Genomic DNA, 19,357 nt, shown 5'->3' with positions numbered 1-19,357 from the left:
CTCCTTAAGCTAACCAAACCCTCCCCTCCAAATCTACTCCAAATGATTGCTGGTAGGGGCGAGGAAGAAATTTGATTCAGTTTGCATTTGAAGGCAAACCTATCCAATTCTGAAACAAATGGAAACTTAAAAACAGCCATCCTATGACATTTACACTACGCTGAAATATGTAATGCAGTTTTCCAGCCATCCACTCTGTACAAATATGCATAACAAGCTGCTTTGGAAATGTGGAGAACTGAAACTAAGACTGGAAAAATGAGAAGCTGAGAGGAATCAAAACTGATGGATTCACCCATTCCTAGTTAGGGGACCCTCTAGGACAAGGTGGTTTGGTGTGGTGTGCGGACTGCAAGGGGGAAGGGAATTTGGTATCCTCTAGATCAAAGAAACTTTAATCAGTGGAAGGACTGGATGGCACTATGGTCTAAACCACTGAGCCTCTTGGGCTTGCTGATCAGAAGGCTGGTGGTTCGAATCCATGCGACAGGTTGAGCTCATATTGCTTTGTCCCAGTTCCTGCCAACATAGGAGTTCGAAAGCATGGCAATGCAAGTAGATAAATAGGTATCACAAATGGTGTTTCCTTGCGCTCTGGCACTCATCAAGGTCTCCTGTTGCACCAGAAGCAGTTTAGTCCTGCTGGTCACACGATCCAGAAAGCTGTCTGCGGACAAATGCTGGCTCCCTTGGCCTGAAGCGAGATGGGTGCCACATCCCATAGTTGCCTTTGACTGGCCTTAGCCATCCAGGGGTCCTTTACCTTTTACTTTTTTTACTATTAGATATAACCCAGTGTAAGTAAATACATGACTTGCAGTAGGAGAAAGGTTTGATCTTGAGAAAGATCAAAAGTCTGATGTGTATGGGAGATGTTTTCTCTCTTTCTTCTTCGGTTGCTGTTCATCTTTTTTATTTCATAGAGCAGAAGTAGACAATGGTCATGTTTGCTTGCCATGTTGAACAATAGTTAATGGTTTGCCATGATCACACATAAAAGGGCTCTGTTCTACCCACTTGCATGCAGAGAAAGCAAACCTTTATTCTTGGCTTCACATTACATCTGAACCAGGGATTGTGCCTTGTTTGAGGGAAGGCCCCTAGCCCAGTAGTAGCGTAGCTGCTTTGGATGCAGAAGGTCCCAGGTTCAATTCTGCTGCACCTCCAGTTAGGGCTGGAACTGGGAGAGAACACTGTCTGAAATGTGGAGAGCTGCTATAGGACATTAGTAATAGTGTGTGTTCATGTAGCAATGCACCATGTATATTACATGGCTTTTATACCTGTGTAATATACACAATAAAGGGACGCGGGTGGCACTGTGGGATAAACCACAGAGCCTAGGGCTTGCTGATCAGAAGGTCGGCGGTTTGAATCCCTGCGACGGGATGAGCTCCCGTTGCTTGGTCCCTGTTCCTGCCAACCTAGCAGTTCGAAAGCATATCAAAGTGCAAGTAGATAAATAGGTACCGCTCTGGCGGGAAGGTAAACGGCGTTTCCGTGTGCTGCTCTGGTTCACCAGAAGCGGCTTAGTCATGCTGGCCACATGACCCGGAAGCTGTATGCCGGCTCCCTCGGCCAATAAAGTGAGATGAGCACCGCAACCCCAGAGTCGGTCATGACTGGACCTAATGCTCAGGGGTCCCTTTACCTAATATACACAATTGTTGCATGCATACCTTTTGTTTGTATATGTACCCATAAAAAGCATAAGTCATGATCCAGCTGAAGCATATGTACTTTTAGACCCCATTGCATTTAGCGGGAGATACATAGGCATGCTCTTAGTTCTGCACTTGAAAATCAATGCTGTAAAACTGATTAATTTTGGCTGGATCACGGCCAAAGTGTATTGCATTCATCATCCAGTGATGTTCCCTGGGTGGCCTTTGGCAAATAGCTGTGTCTCAACCTACCCTTTTCACAGTGGTAACAAGCACTGGAAAGTGCCATATAAAAGATTGCTGGAAGTCAACTATCTGCCATTAGAATGTTAGCATTTTTCTCCCTCTATCCATCTAGGTACAATGTGAAGATGCAGAACTTCTTTACTATCAAAAGCATGAATGTTGGCAATGGCAACACTGTCAACAGCGAACTGGAAGATGGTAATGAATCTTTTGACATTAGCTGTGATGACCCTTCATTGCCATTGCTGTGGAAAGGTAAGGCTAAGCAGACAGGAGCTGGACAAAAGCTTGACGAGAAATATTGTTCTCTGATAGTGTTTCTCCATACATTGACAACTGGCACCAGCAACAAAATGTTGTGATGGGGAACACTCCTCTTTTCTGCCCCAAGTCATCCAGCCATACTCTCCTTCATGACAGGGCATTCTGTTCCATTTTTATGTCCTGGTCCTTGCCCAAGAGCCAATCACCATTCTGTGGCAACTGAGTATGCTCAGTTTTCAACTGGGCTGTTTTGATGTGGGTGGTTGTGGGTGTGTGAGAGAGAAACAAAATTAAATAAATTCCTTCCAGTAGCACCTTAGAGACCAACTAAGTTTGTTATTGGTATGAGCTTTTGTGTGCATGTACACGAAAGCTCATACTAATAACAAACTTCAACTACGGCAGACCAACATGGCTACCTACCTGTAGCTAGAACTGGAGAGAGAGAGGGGGAGAGGGAGAGAGAGAGGCAGTTTTGGTTCCAAAAACAATGGTACTCATGCCAGAACATCAGAAATAGACGGTAAGTTAGCCAGCTCCCACAGTCTCAAGCAGAATTATATAATATTTTCCAGTTCTTTCTTTTTTTCTTTCACTACTCTCTGAGAATTGTAGCTAATGTTAGCCCTACTCAGAGTAGACCCACTGAAATCAATGGACATGACTAATTTAGGTTTATGAATTTTAGTGGGTCTGGTTTGAGTAAAACATAGCTGGATGCAACCCAATCACATCTGACACAGTTAGGCCTTTTCAAAATTACCCCAGCGCGAGGGCAAGGAGCCCTTTTCAGCCCAAAGGCCATGCTCAGTTGTAGGGAAGCTTCCAGGGTCCTCATGCCAGTGTTGGGCATGGCCAGAATCGAAAGGGAGTGGAGCAATGGATGCGACTCTTGCAGTTGTATGGTAGGCTACCTGCCAGATATGCAGAACTCAAGACTTTATGCACCCACATATATCAGATATATCTCTTCATCATCCATCTAGCTAGCAGGTCAATTCCAGCCAAGCAAAAGCACTCAAGGAGGACACAGGGCATGGCTCATGAGGGGCATGTGCTAGGAAGGGAATGCAGCCTAAGGAGAATTCAGAGATGCTGGGATGGCCACATAGAGCCCCAAAGACCGGGTGGGGGGAGGGTTATCCACCTTTGCCCTAGCACACGTCTTCACATGATGCTAACACGGATCATAATGTCTGTGCCTGCAGCTTTGCTGTGGTTTATTTATTTATTTATTTAAGATTATTAATAGACCACTCTTTGAGTGAAAGCCTCTCGGAATGGCTCACACCAATTTAAATCAACAATCAAGTCAATAGAAGGTACAATATAACCAGCATGTGACAGAAACAAAAGCTAGATTAAAACAAGTAATGCAAGCTGCACAAACTAGGAATACCTGTTTGAATAAAAAAGGTCTTTAGCTGCTGCTGAAAAGAGAGATTTTGCACCAGGCAATTCTCTCTTTGCACCTGGCAAGCATTCCAAAGTTGGGCCACTGCAAGGGAGAATGCCCTATATCACCCGTCTTGTTGGCATTCTTGCTCTCAGGGACGGCCACACTTGTAGTGATGCACCTCAAGATTCCCACAGGTGCTTATTGGCTTCTCTTGGAATCTCAGGCTTATTTCTTGAATGGAAGCTGGCTCACAGGCACGCTGTTTCTTCCCTGACTGACATGCCCTTGTGGCCACATAGATCATTCATGCAGATACATGCTCCCAGATGTATTATATATAGCACCGCCTTGGGACTTAGAATAGCATTGTTTTTCATGCTGCATTCTGGAGGACCCTGGAGAACATCAGTAACAGGAGACAGTCATCTCTAAAAGACAGCTTAGCAATGTACACCTACAGCAGAGCATTTTATGTATTCCAGGAGCCCATGCACAGAGCCTCAAAAAGGCCCAGCATGCCTGGCAACAGCTCTCTTGCACCTAAGGACATGCAAAAGACTCGTTTGCAACATGCTAGGGTTCTGGTGCAGGTGTGCAGGAATCCCTTGACAAGTCCATATGAATGGTGGAAAGTCTGGAAACTATTTTAATAAGGCACCAAACAGAAGAACGTTTGTTTCAGCATTAATGTGTGGCCGCTGAGTGAGGAACAGCAGGAAAACTGAAGCATCCATAAGAGTGCTGGATTCCAGTGTGGAGCAAGTGTTCTTGCACTTTGGTATCATGTTGTGTCCTCAGAAGCAATTACTGGCACCCAGCTGTGCAAGATATGCTGCCTTTCACAGGCTTGTCTGTGAAGTTACCAGCAATTCCTGAGTGGGGAAAGTAAAAGCCAAGAGACTGGTGCATTAGGTGGTACTACGAAGTGTTTGAATTTTTGAAGGGGACATTGAGAGATGGCTCTCACCATATACAGACAGTCTCAACACTTGTATGAAGAAAAGTAGGCATTTTTTAAAAAAAAACTGTTTAGAAAAGGAACTGCATCCTTTTCTTTCCTTCTCCCCCACCACCTTCCTTTTCCCGTTTAAACTAATGCTGCATGGAAGACTATTATTTCCGACCCTGTTTTTTTGATCCTGAAAGATTTCCATATCATCTATCTATCTATCTATCTATCTATCTATCTATCTATCATCTATATCTATCCATCATCTGTCTATCTATCTCCTCCTCTTTACGGAAAAGAAAAGCTTTCACACAACAGTTATTGTTAGCTTTTTCTGTAAGGGTTCAAGCAGTGAGAATGCCAAGAGGTCAGTTCTTAGTTTTTGTCTTCCTTGCTTTGGTTTTGCTGTAATTCTTTCACTCAAGGGGGAATGTTAATACAGCGTGAGTATCCATCTAGCATTGTCCTTTGTAAGAGCACTGTGCAAACTGAGCCAGAATGAAGCTATTTGCCATGTTAAAGCTGCACAATAGCTTGCCTTCATTTGACCTCCCCTCTGCACAACTAACTGCCTCCAGGCAGCCTTTTTGCTGCTAGCTGAAATATGCCACATCTTTCTGTTGCCCTGGCTGCTGAAACATGCCCTACTTGTAGCTTTGAGCACAGCCTCCAGCAAAGCTGCCCAGGTCCTTTGGTTAACACCTCTCTTGGGTCAGTGGGGCTCAGATCTCACCTTAATCTTCTCCAGTGTATGAGTGCAAGGTCTGATTATTTTCTAACAAAGAACACCTGCTCTCTACCCAATGCATTCTACATCCTGATGGTGGGAATTCTATTACTTGAGGGTGCAGATAAAAGGGAGGTTCACAGACTGCTGAGCGGCCTTTGAAGCTTGTAACTTTTATTGCTTCCAAGAGCTTTGACTGGAAAAACATAAAAGCTTCTATTACTAGATTCTCATATATAGAGAGCTTTTCACCCAGAGGAAAATCCAATTTCAGAGACAAGCCTTCTACGCAAGAAGAGAAGATTTGTACCTTTGCTGCTAATGCCCATGTTTTGACAGTAATAACATGGTGGCCGGACACCCTGGTTTTTATTGTGATGGTCCACAGATTGGCTTTGATTTCTAGCTAGTCAATAGAAACCCCATAGTGATTAAATATGTTAGGGCATGGGATTGTGTGGAATAGAGGTCAGCTGCTTCAACAACTTATTCACATTCCAGAGGGTGGCATTTATCTTTTTCAGCAAAAACAACACAGAGATGTGTGGCACTCTAAAAGATTAACAGACTTGTTGTACCATAGATTCCCCTGGGCTAGAGCCCACTTGTCTGATACAACTTACCCAAATCAATTGAGGCAGTGGTTCCCAAACTCCAGCACCACCCATGGACCACTTGAAAATTGCTGAGGGTCTTGGCAGACCACTTAATGGTGTTTCTGCCCATTGTACCAATTGTAATTTCTTATACTGTATTACAATCTGAATTCTAAGAAATGAAAGAAGCAATAAAAGTACAATAAAATAACATAAAATAAAAAAGTACAATAAAAGTACAATAAAAAATCAATTTGAATATTCAGTGCTATAGATGTGCAATCTCCCACCTTCAACCACAAATCTGCAGACACTCTGCAGACCACCTGGATGAAGCTGGTGGACCACCGATGGTCCACAGACCACAGTTTGGAAATCCCTGGACCAGGGTGCTCAGAAGGAAAAAGGACAGGACTTCTACCTATTTGATAATTATGCAGAAGAGGACATTATATATTTTTGTATCACTTTTACCAGAAATTCTCGTTTCCCCTGCCCCACTTTACTCTAGAAGGTTGTAGCTACCCATGGGAGATGCTTGCTTCCTCCTAGGGAATGACCTCCTAGAAAGGACTACTTCAGGGTATACTGCAGCTTACCTCTTAGTGGAACAGCCAAGGGGTAAAATGCAATATGTGCTCAATACTCTACTCAACCTTGAAACCTGTGTTGCAATGCACCGTGGGTGAATCCACTTGAGACTGCAGCGAGTTGGGGAAACAACGGCATTGTTCTCCCAGGTCCCAACTGCACCCACGGAGGCAGCACATTTGTTTCCCCAGCCTGGCTTGGTTATAAATGCTAATAATAATAATAATAATAATAATAATAATAATAATAATAATATCTTTATTGTCATTGCCCCCTCTCGGGGACAACGAAATTACTTGGCTGTTCCATCCACCCAGGTAGGGCACTCCACTCAAAATCAGAACAACTATAAAAACACTAATTAAAACAATATCGTATAATACAGCAAGGAAGATTAGATGACTTTCAAAGTCCAGGTTTCCCATTCAGGGCCGAGATCGCTCTGGAGAAGAAGCTGTTCTTGAGACGGCTCGTTCTTGTCTTCATCGTCCTGTATCTCCGTCCCAACGGCAGGAGCTCGAAGAGACAGTGACCAGGATGTGATGGATCTTTTACTATGCCCAGTGCCTTCCTATGGCACCTTGTGGCATAAATCTGCTCTAAGGTGGAGAGTGGGCAGCCAACAATGCTCTCTGCTGCCTTAACAACTCTGTACAACCCCATCCTGTCCTGGGTAGTACAGCTTCCGTACCACACACATAAGCCATAAGTGAGCACGCTCTCAATGGCACAGTGATAGAAGGCAAGCAGCAGTTTCTGCGGAAGATGGTTTTTCCTTAGGATTCTCAAAAAGTACAGTCTCTGCTGCGCCTTCTTCACAAGCCCCCTTGTGTTGACACTCCAGGACAGATCCTCTTGTAATTCAATACCCAAAAATCTGAACGTTGTTACCCTCTCCACACAGACCCCATCAATCAAAAGTGGCTGGACATTGCTCTTCTGTCTCCTGAAGTCCACCACAAGCTCCTTTGTCTTCCTTGTATTTATGAGCAAGTTGTTAGTTATGGGTCAGGTCTGGGTCTTTCCTTTAAGCAACGGACAGATTCTTTTCCCCATTCCCATCTACAAAACTCTTCAAATACATTCCAAGCCTCAGCACATCCCATCTTCTTTGCCTGTTCACCAGTCTCTGTGCCTGCCTGTCCTTCAGCTCTCCCTTCCAGGCGTTCCCGTCTTCTCCACCTGAGAAGTTCCATCTCATCCTTCTGAGATTTATGCCAGCAGCACCCTGGTTTCCTTGGTACCCATGGCTTGGTGCTGATGTATAATCTCAAGGGGCAAAGAGAATCAGTTTGAAGCAACAGAGCCAGAGGACTTGCTACAAGCAGAAGAGTAATGTGCTATGTTTGCAGTTAAACTGCAGTTGGTGATGGAGGAGGAATATGATTCAGGTTGCATTTAAATGAAAACTTATTTAATTTGCACTTTCCAAAACAGTACAAGGACTGAAACACAGCCATCTTTCGAATTTCATATATGTCTGAAATTTGCAGGACACTTCTCCAGCCAAGTAATGTGTACAAAAATGCATTTACTAGGATACAGTGTACATTAAAATACATATATCAGTCAAAATAACATTCAAAAATGCATTATGCTAGGGAAAACTGCTTGGTAAAAATGTGCATATTACAGGAAACGTTTGTAAAATGTGTGTGTTAGGAGAAATTTGCAATACAATGCTGGTGAGTTTTCATGAGGACTTTTAAGAAAATTGCAAACTGATGTGCAAGGAACTTAAAGACTGGAAAAATGAGAAACTGAAACTGAGAGAAGCTAAAATTGACAGATTCGTCCAGCCACAGCCAAGTCTTCCTGGGTCCAGAACCCAGGACCTTGATGCCTCTATATGTAGAGTACAGCCTCCATCCTTGTCTATTCTCCCAGGTACTTCAATGCTCATTCCTCAGTCTCATTGGGGCTCCTCAAGCAAGTTCCGTAGCAACTGCATTGATGCTTCCGTGTTGCTTTTAATAATGTGCTTCACCCGAGAGAGGCTTCCTTAGTAAGATTAGCTCTTTAAAAAATGCCATGACTTCTTATTCCACTAAAATCCAGCGATAAGCATCTGTGGCTGTCTCTTGCTCTTGATAATAATCATACTTAATGGCACTTAGTACTCCTGTAGCACTTTTGCCTAAGTGCTCAAGTGCTTCTCATAGATTATTCTCAGTAATGCCTGCAACAATTCCATTAGATAGATAGAGCAATATTTCCATCCATATTAAAGGTATTGTGGCTAAAGCTAAGGTAGTGGCATGTCTAAGGCCATCTATGTTAAGTTCACGGCTCAGCTGGCATTTGAACCAGGCCCTTCCAGCTCATATATTCTGGTTTAACCATCTGAGGGGAGACTTTAACACTGGAGGTGAACCTTTAGACCTCTGGATGTTGAACTGCTGAACTGCAACTCCCATCAGCCCCTACAAGCATGAGCAATGGTGAGGGATGATGGGAGTTGTAGTTCAGACTTATAAATTCCCCACACTGTCTTTAACCAGCTTCCTGAAGATTAAGAGTACCATACATAAGCTGCAGCCTTCCAGCACCTACAGCAGTCATTGTGCTCGATCCAGACTGAGTGAGTTATACTTAATTCCCCACTGAAATTAATGGGGCTTCATGCAGGCATGACTCCAGGTTTTGGAGGCCCTTGGGCAAGACTCCAGGGGCACTCCTCTATAGCTCTTCACTGCAGCAGATTAAGGTTGGTCCTGGGATACCTGGCTATGTTGTCCCTTCACAGGCATGACTAACTTTTCAATGCAGCCCGGGTTCAGTTAACTTAGACTTCATACCCACCAACCTATGTGCAGCACAAAGGTGTAGTTTTTCTCAGTCCGGAGTCGTTCGTGCTAATCCTCAACATGCTGCTTTCAGTTTTGATTAATTCTACATCTTACCTTCCACAAAGTTACTTGATACACATTTGAAAACCCATCCCTTGATTAGGTTATCCGCAACTTTTGCTTCCTACACATGCCTCAGGTGAATGAAAGAGGTGGTGATCTCATAGCTGTCAACTTTTCCCTTTTCTTGCGAGGAATCCTATTCGGAATAAGGGAATTTCCCTTAAAAAAAGGAAAAACAACAAACTAAATATTTATGTATGTAATTTTTATTTCTTAATTATATTTAGTTGTAGTATGGATGTATTGTTTTTTGTAACATAAAATCATTCAATAATTTATTTATTTTTTAAAAAAGGAAAAAGTTGACAGCTACGGGTGATCTTGGTATATGCCCACTCACCATGTCATTGGGCAGGTGTAGATACACACACACACAATCGCCGGGACCACCTACATCTGTTTTCAAATGAATAAACTGGGTGCTCCAGTTCAGTACAGAATTGTGTGAGCAGGGGGCAGGGACCCCTCATCTGAGCTCAGCCTTGGGAGATGCTTCAGGTGATAGCCTGATACAGTCTGAAACTAAATGTTAGTTTTGACCCCTTCCCCACCTCTCTCACAGGTCTTCATCTGTTTTAGATAACAGGCATGTGATCACCAGGTGTGAGATTTTTCTGAGGGTTCTTCTGTTATTCTTTTGTTTGAGTTGAATGTTTTCCCTGTTCTCCAGTGCTTTTGAACTGAAATTCTACACTAATGACTCATTTGTTTATTTCATTTTCCTGTTGACTAAATTTTCCTGTTCCTGCTAATGTAAGTAACCTGCTGTAAATGTATATGTATATATTTATCCAACTTGATAAGTGAGGCAATAAAGAATGGTATTGCCCCTCCATTCTTTCCCTTCCCCATTGTCCACATCCCCTTTTTCTCTGGGGTTAATATTTTACTTCATTGCAATGTGTTTTCTAACACCACATGTCTCCTGTCTGCTAAGCCTTGCTACACTTGCTATGTCCAGCTGGTTGCATTTGTTGTTAATACTTGCATGCATTTATTATGTGTTCCTTTTATTAATTCTCAGGGCTGCATGTCCCCCTGACCCCTCTGGTTTAGTAACAGAGTTAAGGATAGCTTAAAGCTCCCATTTATATATAAATTGACGCAATTCCTTTGAAACAAGTCTTTGCTAAGCAGCACAGTAACCTGAAAAGTTACAGTGAAGACAAAAGCACCTTCTAAAATCATAGTTGAGGCTGAAAGGATTAAATCATTTGGTTGCTAGGGCAATGAACAGGCTACAAACTTGCTCATTCTTTTGAATAGTAATATTCGTTTTTGAGGAGCCTTCTTTTCTGTCTCAGCAGTGATTGACATTTTAGTGTTATTATTGGGTTGGACCCACTATGTGTGTGCAGAACTACTCCCACACTACTCTCCATGTTGTCCTGCTGACAGAAATGGGGGAAGGGATTTTCAGATATTCCCCTCCTTTCCCCTTGCAGTCCCCTGTGTGTCCCCTAAAAATCTCTGCTCAACTGTTGGGGGACAATCTAGGAACAGCATGGGAGTTGGCACTGAGAGCAATGGGCAGAAGGGGTAATTGGTGAATATTGCCTCCTATGAAAGGGCAAATCTGAATCCAACCTGTTATAATGAGTTATTTATTATGATGGTGCATATTCCAGACAAGTTATGCACTTTTAAGGCCTTTTAATTCTGATGGCAGGGAGGTGAGCACATGCTAACTGTTTCTGTTAAGATCAATGAGATGCAACTTGGGATAGATTGCAGCCTTGATTATAAATTTACCACATGAAATTCAGTAGATGCTATACAATAAGCTTACGTTATAACAGACAAATTATTAAGCAGTTGATTAAATTAATCAAGGAGATTAGTGGGTCAAGGTGAAGTGCAAAGGGGAAACCTGCCTGTTTCCACACATACCCAATCTCTTTCTACACAACTGCAGCATAAAATGGCATTGTTGACGTACTACCTAATTTTGCTAATTTACGATTTTTAAGGCTCCAGGTGGCATTACGCTTCAGCAGCCTATAAAAGCCATTAAGGGGCAAGTAAGGGCAGAGGCAGGCTCAGAAAAGGAAGCAAATTGTATAGCTAACCATTGGCATTGTGGTCAATAGTGAAGGGAACGCAACAGTATGGCCGAAACTCCGTTGTGATGGTCGATGAGATCATTTGTTCCAGTCCTCCAAAATATCGTTTCCCTGAAGCTGGCTTGCGAATAATGATTACAAACAAATTTGGGCCGAGAACCAGGCTACGGATGGCAAGCAGGATTATTATTAATGAGGTGAGTCTGCAAGGGCGGGAATAATTAAAGCGCTTACTCAATCATTTTTTATTTTTCGCAATTCATTTCATCACTGTTATGTATTGTTTATGCAGCAGTCAATGTATATGATGGTTTACAGAATAATTTATTTGGAAAGTACAGTACTTTGGCCAAAGGCATTCACAATCTACTAAAGTTTTACAGCGAGAAGGGAATTGGAAAGAGGAAGGATAGGGGCGAAAAAGGGAACAAGGGAAGAAATGCATGTAATTTGTTGTGGTTCCATATTTCATTATTTGAAATACTCCTTCACACAAGCTGCAGTCCTGAAATACTTCTTCACACATGGATGTGGTAGCAGCCACCATCTTCGGTAGCTTTTTAAAAGGCATTAGATAAATCTGCAAGGGAAAGATCTATCAGTGAATATTAGCTGGAAAAGTGTACAGAACCTTTCTGCCCAGACGCAGTATACTGGGGAGCAGCAATGGGAGACTGCTCTTGCCTTGATAGAAGCATTCAGCTGACCACAGTGTGGAAACAGGATGTTGGACTATATCAGGGTTTCTCAAACTTGGATCTCCAGCTGTTTTTAGACTACAGTTCCCATCATACCTGGTCCTGCTAGCAAGGGATGGTGGGAGTTGTAGTCCCAAAACGCAGCTGGAGACTCGAGTTTGGGAAACCCTGCACTAGATTAACCCTTTGTCATATCCAGCAGGCCTATTTGTATTTTTGTGTGGTTAAGAATGAAGATGTGTGACAGCTTAAGCAAGCAATGACTTCATAGGTAATACTTAACTGGATTTGGGCTCTTGTTTCCAGTGATAATGTCTAGGGCTCATTGTTTCTGACCATTGGCCACTTGCCAACAACATCTGGCGAGCCACTGGCTCCCTACCCCTGGTCTAGGCAAGATGATCAGGAGGGCATTTTAAAGTGCACTTCTAGTGATGGCAAAAATATGGACCAGATGAAGAAAGGCAGCTCATCTGATTTCTTGTTAACCTAGATGCCCTTTTTGTAGCATACAGAAGATCCCATCTCACTGTATTTGTTTAAAAAATATTTCACCTTTCCTCCAAAGGCATGATTCTCTCCCCCTATCACTCATATTTTATCCTCACAATAACCCTGTGAGGGTAGGTTAGACTGAGATAGTGACCTTCATGGTTGCAAGGGAGTTTTGAACCTGAGTCTCCCCAGTTCTTGTTGAGTCTTTACACCTTCACTGTAGGTATATTAAATATTATTCTCTCTCTATTTTATCAATGTGCTGCCCCTCCAGTTATTGAGATATCTTTCTTTTCTGCATTTCCAATGTTCTATCGGAGCTCAAAGGAAAGAATAAATTTTATGGTTCTTGATATTATTTATGTTGATGCAAAAGGAAAACTTAAAATTATATAGAAATAACTTTGGCAGCAGCATTTCATCTATATCAACAGGATTTTCAGTCTGAAAGAAAGAAAGGGCCAGAAATGGCTAACTGATGAATTCTAAAACCAGAATTGCTCAAAGATGACATGGAGGGAGGGAGTACTTTATGGCAAAATTATATAAACAAACAAAAACAAGTAAGATTAGGAAACACTCCAGAAATGGTGTATTCACTGGATTTGGTTCACATGTCTTCTAGCGCCAGCGACTAATTCATGCTGCCAATGGCAAGCTGATCCAGAATGGGAAGCATGAGAATATCGAAAATGGGGCCATCCATGTTGATAACCAAGAAGAGGAGCATGAACATACCAACCTGTCTCCTTTTTCACCACCAGGTAAATCTCAATTGTATCACAGAATGAATGGGTGAGCAAGATCGCTTTGCCCCATGGAACCAGCCATGGCATTCAGCTTCCAAACTATCACCACCACCCTCCAGCCAGCCAGTTCCTCTCACTTGCAGCTCTAAGAACATGAAAAGCTGAACCAGACCATTGGTCCATCTAGCTCAGTATGGTCTACACTGACTAGCAGTGGCTCAGGCCAGGGTTTCATGCAAGGGTCTTTACCAGCGTGACCTGGAGACGCTGGGTATTAAGCAAGGGTCATTCTTGTGCTTTGCCACTGAGACCCAGCTCTTCTCCTTCTCCTTTGCTCACCAGTTCTGTCATTTCCCCATTCTCCTACTCTGCTTTGTCTTCTTACTGGTTGGCCTAGCAAAAAGGAGAATAGGTATATTTAAGTTGCCTGCTTGGGTCGTCTACCATTTGGAGACTCTGTGTTCATTAACGCGTGCTCACCCAGGGGCCAGGGATAGTATGCAAGGCAAACTTTTCATCTGTAAACAAGTGAATCTTGTACACATGTTTGGAATTGTTTGGCTGCAATAAAAGTAGTCTCCAAGTTATGATCTCAGTGAGTGAATATTTGGTCTCCTTAAAGTCAACTCGTATTCCTTATCAGCTTTATATTTCCAGAAACGATATCTTAGATTTGTTGCCATTGCAAGTGGTCTTAGTATTTTGGGTTAGGAAATGTGCACAAAGGGAATATCTGAATCACAAACTGATTTGATAAACAACTCCTCTTCCCAGGCAGCCCAGGAAAGGGCAGTTATGTGAAGATGGCAAAGAGAATTCTCAGCTTTCACAGTAAACTAGAAAAACACACCCCAGGATTTTTTATAGGAAGCCAATGCAGCTAAAGTGATATAGAATGCTTGCACATTTTTGTAAAGATATGCCCCAGAGACTGATTGTGGCATATGGATGAGTCTTATGGGGTACATTCAGACTATTTCCTGCAAATCTATGCTTCCTTCTTCAAGAATTGCAGGCTTCAGTTTCCCCATCCCCTTTAAATGCTGAAGTTGCGATATTGCAACCATATGTCCCCTTCCTTGAAACCCCTTCAGATAAATTGCAATTTGCTGTAGATTAAAAAAGAGACCTTGAGAGGGGGAGGAGGGTCATCAAATGGTTCAGATCACGAAAGTAGCTACATTTTACATCTACTGTACTGTACTGGTTTCTGTGGACTAGAACCTACTTCATCAGACTCCACAGGGTTATTTGTTGTTTCTGCTGCAACATACCCACCCAGAAATTATTTTAATGGAACACCCGCAGCAAATTGTGCCCATTGGGTCAAATATTTATGCCTTTCACTTCCTGACTTTAATCGGACCCAGTTCATCCAGCCCTAGGAATAAATGACTGCTGTGAATTGTTATGAAGACACAAAACTTCTTCTAACCTTAAGGTTAGAAGAAATTGCTGAGAACAGCTTAAAACCAATCTGTGGTTTTTGGCTATTGGTTTAGCTATGCGCCAAATTGTGTTCTACTCTGTATGTTTCATTGGAAAACTCGTAGAGTCTTTGATTTATATTCAATATGTAGCTAGTGAATTACATTGCTTGTATCTTGTTAAGTCACTTTGAAACCTTTTCATTTTTATATAAATTGACTGACAAATGTAAATTATAGTCACAGTCATAATGGCTCTCCCCTCCTCTCCCCTTTTGGGATTTGTTTAGCTCCCTGAACATCGTCAACATCATTATTTTACCAGTCGCTGGTAACTAAAGGATGGGAGAGTTCTCTTGTTCTCTTGTGCTCAAATCCTGCTTGCTGGTTTCCCACAGGCATCTGATCGGCCACTGTGAGAAGAGTATGCAGGGCTAGATGAGCCATTGGTCTCATCCAGCAGGCTCTTGTATATATATAGAAATGCAACCTGCATTTAATAATAATAATAAAAAAGAGTGAGAAAGAAATGAACAAACAGAACTTCCTACATCCTGTAAGGCATAGTGGTTTGAATTAAGAATAGAACTGCTGGTTTAGCTACTAGCTTAATTTTAATTTGTTTATTCAGCTTCTTTTTAAAGAACATCCTTTACAATAGTTGGTGTACAGCTGACCGCACTGACCAGCAGCTCTTATGCTTCAGACTACAAAGGAGTAATGGATCAGTTAAGAATTCAAGGGTTTACATAAGAGCCCTGAAGACCTGTGGAATAAAATCACGAGGTTTTTTTTTTTTTTAGTATCTGTTCTTCTGCTGTTGAATTTTGTTGATATTCTAGGACTTCTGCAGGCACAATAAGAATTCCTTTCCCTCTCCTCTCCCCATGTGCCCCCCCCCCAAATCTGTTCTCTGTTTTTCACCAGCCTTCTGGGGGGGAAATTGGGGTAGGGTAGGGATACGTGGAGAGAGGAAAGGCAGAGGAGCTCCTGTTGTACAGGCAGAAGTCCTTGTATTAACAAGATGACTTTGCAGGATACAACCCTGTATGTCTACCCTCCGCCTTTGGTCTGTAACATCTCAAGGCCAAACTAGACATTTGAATTTCTGTAATGGGTTTTTTTAAATGAATAGTCGGTGGAAGGCCAGGGGGAAAAGACAGATCAGAACGTCGTCATAGAGGGCGGTTTTACCCTTTCTTCACATCAAGCTCATGATCCACAACAACTGTTCACAAAGGGAAGCAAGCATTACCCATTAACTGAATCCTGTCCAATAGGTTAACTGTTTTCTGTACATTCATACTAAAGGCCAAAGTAGACATGAGGAAAGAATATGGTTGATAACGCTAATGTGGAGGGTGGAGCAGGGATCAGGGCCATGTTTTTGTTGACATCTCGTTTTATTCTGAACAGTTGCATATGGGCACCAATAAATTGCATATTGTTATATTTTTTAAAAAAATTATCAACGTGCCCACATTTTATGTTTAAGTACCAATATTCAAATTGCTCCTTTTCCCTTTCTCATTTTTCAGATGGAAAAATGGACAAAGTCAAGTGGATTCTGACCTGGCCGCTGATAATCCTCCTCTTTTTCACCATCCCAAACTGCAGCAAACCACGATGGGAGAATTTTTTCATGCTGACGTTTCTCTTATCCACCCTGTGGATTGCTGTGTTTTCCTACTTTATGGTGTGGCTGGTGAGTGCAAAGACACATTTTAACATGAAGATTTATTTTGAAATACAGTTCAGAATACAGGTTCCAGTAAGGAATAACTCCACATACCAACACAGGAGGTAGGGAATAGATGATGTGATAGAGGCACCATTGGCCATGATATGCACTCATCCCATTATCATCTCTGCTCACACAAACAGGGACATTTCTTTGTTGGGTTCAGTAACCTGCAAAGCAAATTTGGCCAGCGACAACTATGGGGCAAAAGTGTGTGTGTAATTGTAGGCATCTACATATTTACTATATAGTTTTGTAGCCTTAATTATATTTTATGGTCATGAACTTCCATCTTACCACCACCATTTAATTATTTTAAAACAAGTTTATGCATCACATTTTTATTTTGCATTTCCTCCAAGGAGTGCACATACATTGTCTCACTTGCTAATTTCACCTTCACAACAAGCCTGTGAGGCATTTTGGGCTGAGCTATGGTGGCTGGACCGAGATCATCCAGGCAGCTTCAGGGCTGAGTTGGGGATTTGAGCCTCAGTTTTCCTTGTTCTAGTCTTCTATAGTAGCTCAGGCACAGGGGCCATATGAGGTCCTCTCAAGTCTCTACCTCACTCCTGGGATTCTCATCAGGCCAAGCCCCCTCTCCCCAGACCACAACACCTTACTCATCCTGCTCTGTGCCCTCCTCAAAAGGGCTTTTGCCCAGCAGAATGTGTCCTCGAACCATAGCAATGCTTCTTGCTTGTTTGGATGGAGACAGGTGTCTGTGTGTGTGTCTGTGAGTAAGCCTATGATTGGCTGGAAATTCCCCTAATGGGCAAGGGTAAGAGATGTCAGTATTTGTAAAAAGCGAAAAAAAAGAAGGAAAGGGTTCTGACCTCCCTTTGTCTCCTCAGTCTCCTTGTCGGCACAAAAAGAGTCCACGAGAATATCCTTGCAGAGTTTTATTCTTAAAAGTCTTTGTGCAAAACACGACTGAATAACTATACACACCAGCACTAACCAACCAACCAACCCAAACACCAGCCTCAGCACCAAACTAACATTTCTCACTATATATATACAACCTGCTGCAAGCCGCTGAGTCATGCTGACCCAGCTTTATTCGCATTAAAGAAACAGCGGCCATTTTAGCCGTGACAAGAGACACACCCATTGTTCTGCCCACCTTTCACTTGTCCGCCTGCTGCAACCACCACACCACGTTGGGGGTCCCATCTGCACTATACAGCTAAAGCACTGTTATGCTTCTTTAACAGTCATGGCTTTCCCCAAAAACATCCTGGGAGCTGTAGTCTGGGTGTTGAGACCCCTATCCCTCTCACAGAGCTACAATTCTCAGAGTTCCATGGGGAAGAGGGATTGTTTGTTGAACCCCGTCTGGCAACTGTGGCTCTGTGAACAGGTTTCTCCTAACAACTCTCAGCACCCTTTACAAACTACACAGTTCCCAATATGCTTTGGGGGAAGCCATGACTATTCACAGTGGTATAATAGTACTTTAAATGTATGGTGGCCTGGCTTTCTATGGTTTTCCTGCTGTGTTAGATCAGCAGCGAAGAGTCGTGCCCGTTGGAGGAGAAATATATAGGTATTTAGGATAGAACCCAAGGGCTGCATAGTTGAACCATCCCAGGCAGCTTATGTACGGACTGCCACTTCACATGTTTTTTGATGCCTCACACAGGTGCTGGGAATGTCTCCCGCACAATTTCTATTAAATGAATGGAACACACCACACAGCTCTCCTCTTGTGGATGATCCCTGTTATCTGCAAGCACCTTTTTGTTGTTGTTGTTGTTCTAGGTGGTTAGGCAGATTATTGCTGCAATTTGGTTCCATTTCTGAAATTCTCATGTTTGTGTGTTTGATTCAGTTTAACTCCCACACACTTAAGGAGTTAAAGTATCCTGTGAGTCACAATTCTTTTTGTGAACGCCAAAAAAGAGGCTTCTCTATTGTTTTCAACTCCTGTGTTTTCCTTTGTCGCGTAGGTTACGGTGATTGGTTACACTCTGGGGATCCCTGATGTTATCATGGGCATTACCTTCCTAGCTGCAGGAACCAGTGTGCCAGACTGTATGGCCAGTTTAATAGTAGCAAGACAAGGTATGGTCTGCATCGGTTTCAGGGAAATGGGGCGTGTGTTCTCGACAAATTCAAGCAATTCTCTTGCGTGTGATATACACAAAGGGGTTTGACCCTGTTTGAAAAGCAATGTGCGGCTAAAATAGGGTTGCAATGGTTAATCACTTAGATTAATCAAATAAATACTTTTCATTAACTAAATAGGTGCTCTTGATTAATTGGGTAGCAGGTATATGCATACATGCAAGGAAAAGGACAGAATACCTCATTTAAGATGTTGCTGGACACCTGCAGTTTTGTAGAAGTTAAAAATTACTGGTTCTGGTATGCGTATGCAATTTTTAAACCAGTTTTTATAAGGTGCCCCCCCCTTTCATATAAGATCTCTGCTGCTATGCACATATTAGATCATCTAGAAAGAAAGGGGGGAATCCATGTCATACTAAAACAAATGTTCGGTCAGTGCAACATTTCTGCTTGCTTACCAGAATAACCTCCCCTCTCCTCCCCTTGTGTGCTGTTCTTGGGGGGGGGGTTCTCCCAGAGGTTAACTCTCCAGATGTTGTTGGGCTGCATCTCCCATCATCCCTATTAACCAATGATGCATGGGGCTGCTGGGAGCTGGAGCTCAACAACATCTGGAGGGCCACAGGTTTCCCATTTCTGATTGGGTTTTGTACTGGTCAAGGGAAGCAATCAGTGGAGAGCCCTAGAATCCATGCTGAAGTTTTTACTCCAACCTCAAAGTTCATGTGGCATATCTTAAATCAACTTTTTTGACCTTTAACTG

At 42.6% G+C, this 19,357-nt stretch overlaps 1 protein-coding gene across 2 annotated transcripts in view; it reads left to right on the top strand.

Moving 5' to 3' along the window:
• Positions 1-19,357, top strand: part of SLC24A4 (solute carrier family 24 member 4) — a 109,743-nt gene that overhangs the window by 87,532 nt on the left and 2,854 nt on the right. The window contains exons 10-14 of one of the 2 annotated variants that reach the window (XM_079948578.1): positions 2,023-2,165; positions 11,439-11,608; positions 13,230-13,368; positions 16,319-16,485; positions 18,474-18,588. In XM_079948578.1, coding sequence (XP_079804704.1) covers positions 2,023-2,165; positions 11,439-11,608; positions 13,230-13,368; positions 16,319-16,485; positions 18,474-18,588 — 734 coding nt within the window. The remainder of the gene's footprint in view (positions 1-2,022; positions 2,166-11,438; positions 11,609-13,229; positions 13,369-16,318; positions 16,486-18,473; positions 18,589-19,357) is intronic. The other variant, XM_079948579.1, reaches the window with a different exon arrangement.

This window comes from Podarcis cretensis (genome assembly GCF_951804945.1).
Source record: "Podarcis cretensis genome assembly, chromosome: 1".
In the NCBI taxonomy this organism is placed as follows: domain Eukaryota; kingdom Metazoa; phylum Chordata; class Lepidosauria; order Squamata; family Lacertidae; genus Podarcis; species Podarcis cretensis.
The sequence above is the reverse complement of the archived record's forward strand: the minus strand, read 5'-3'. Positions and strand labels throughout refer to the sequence as shown.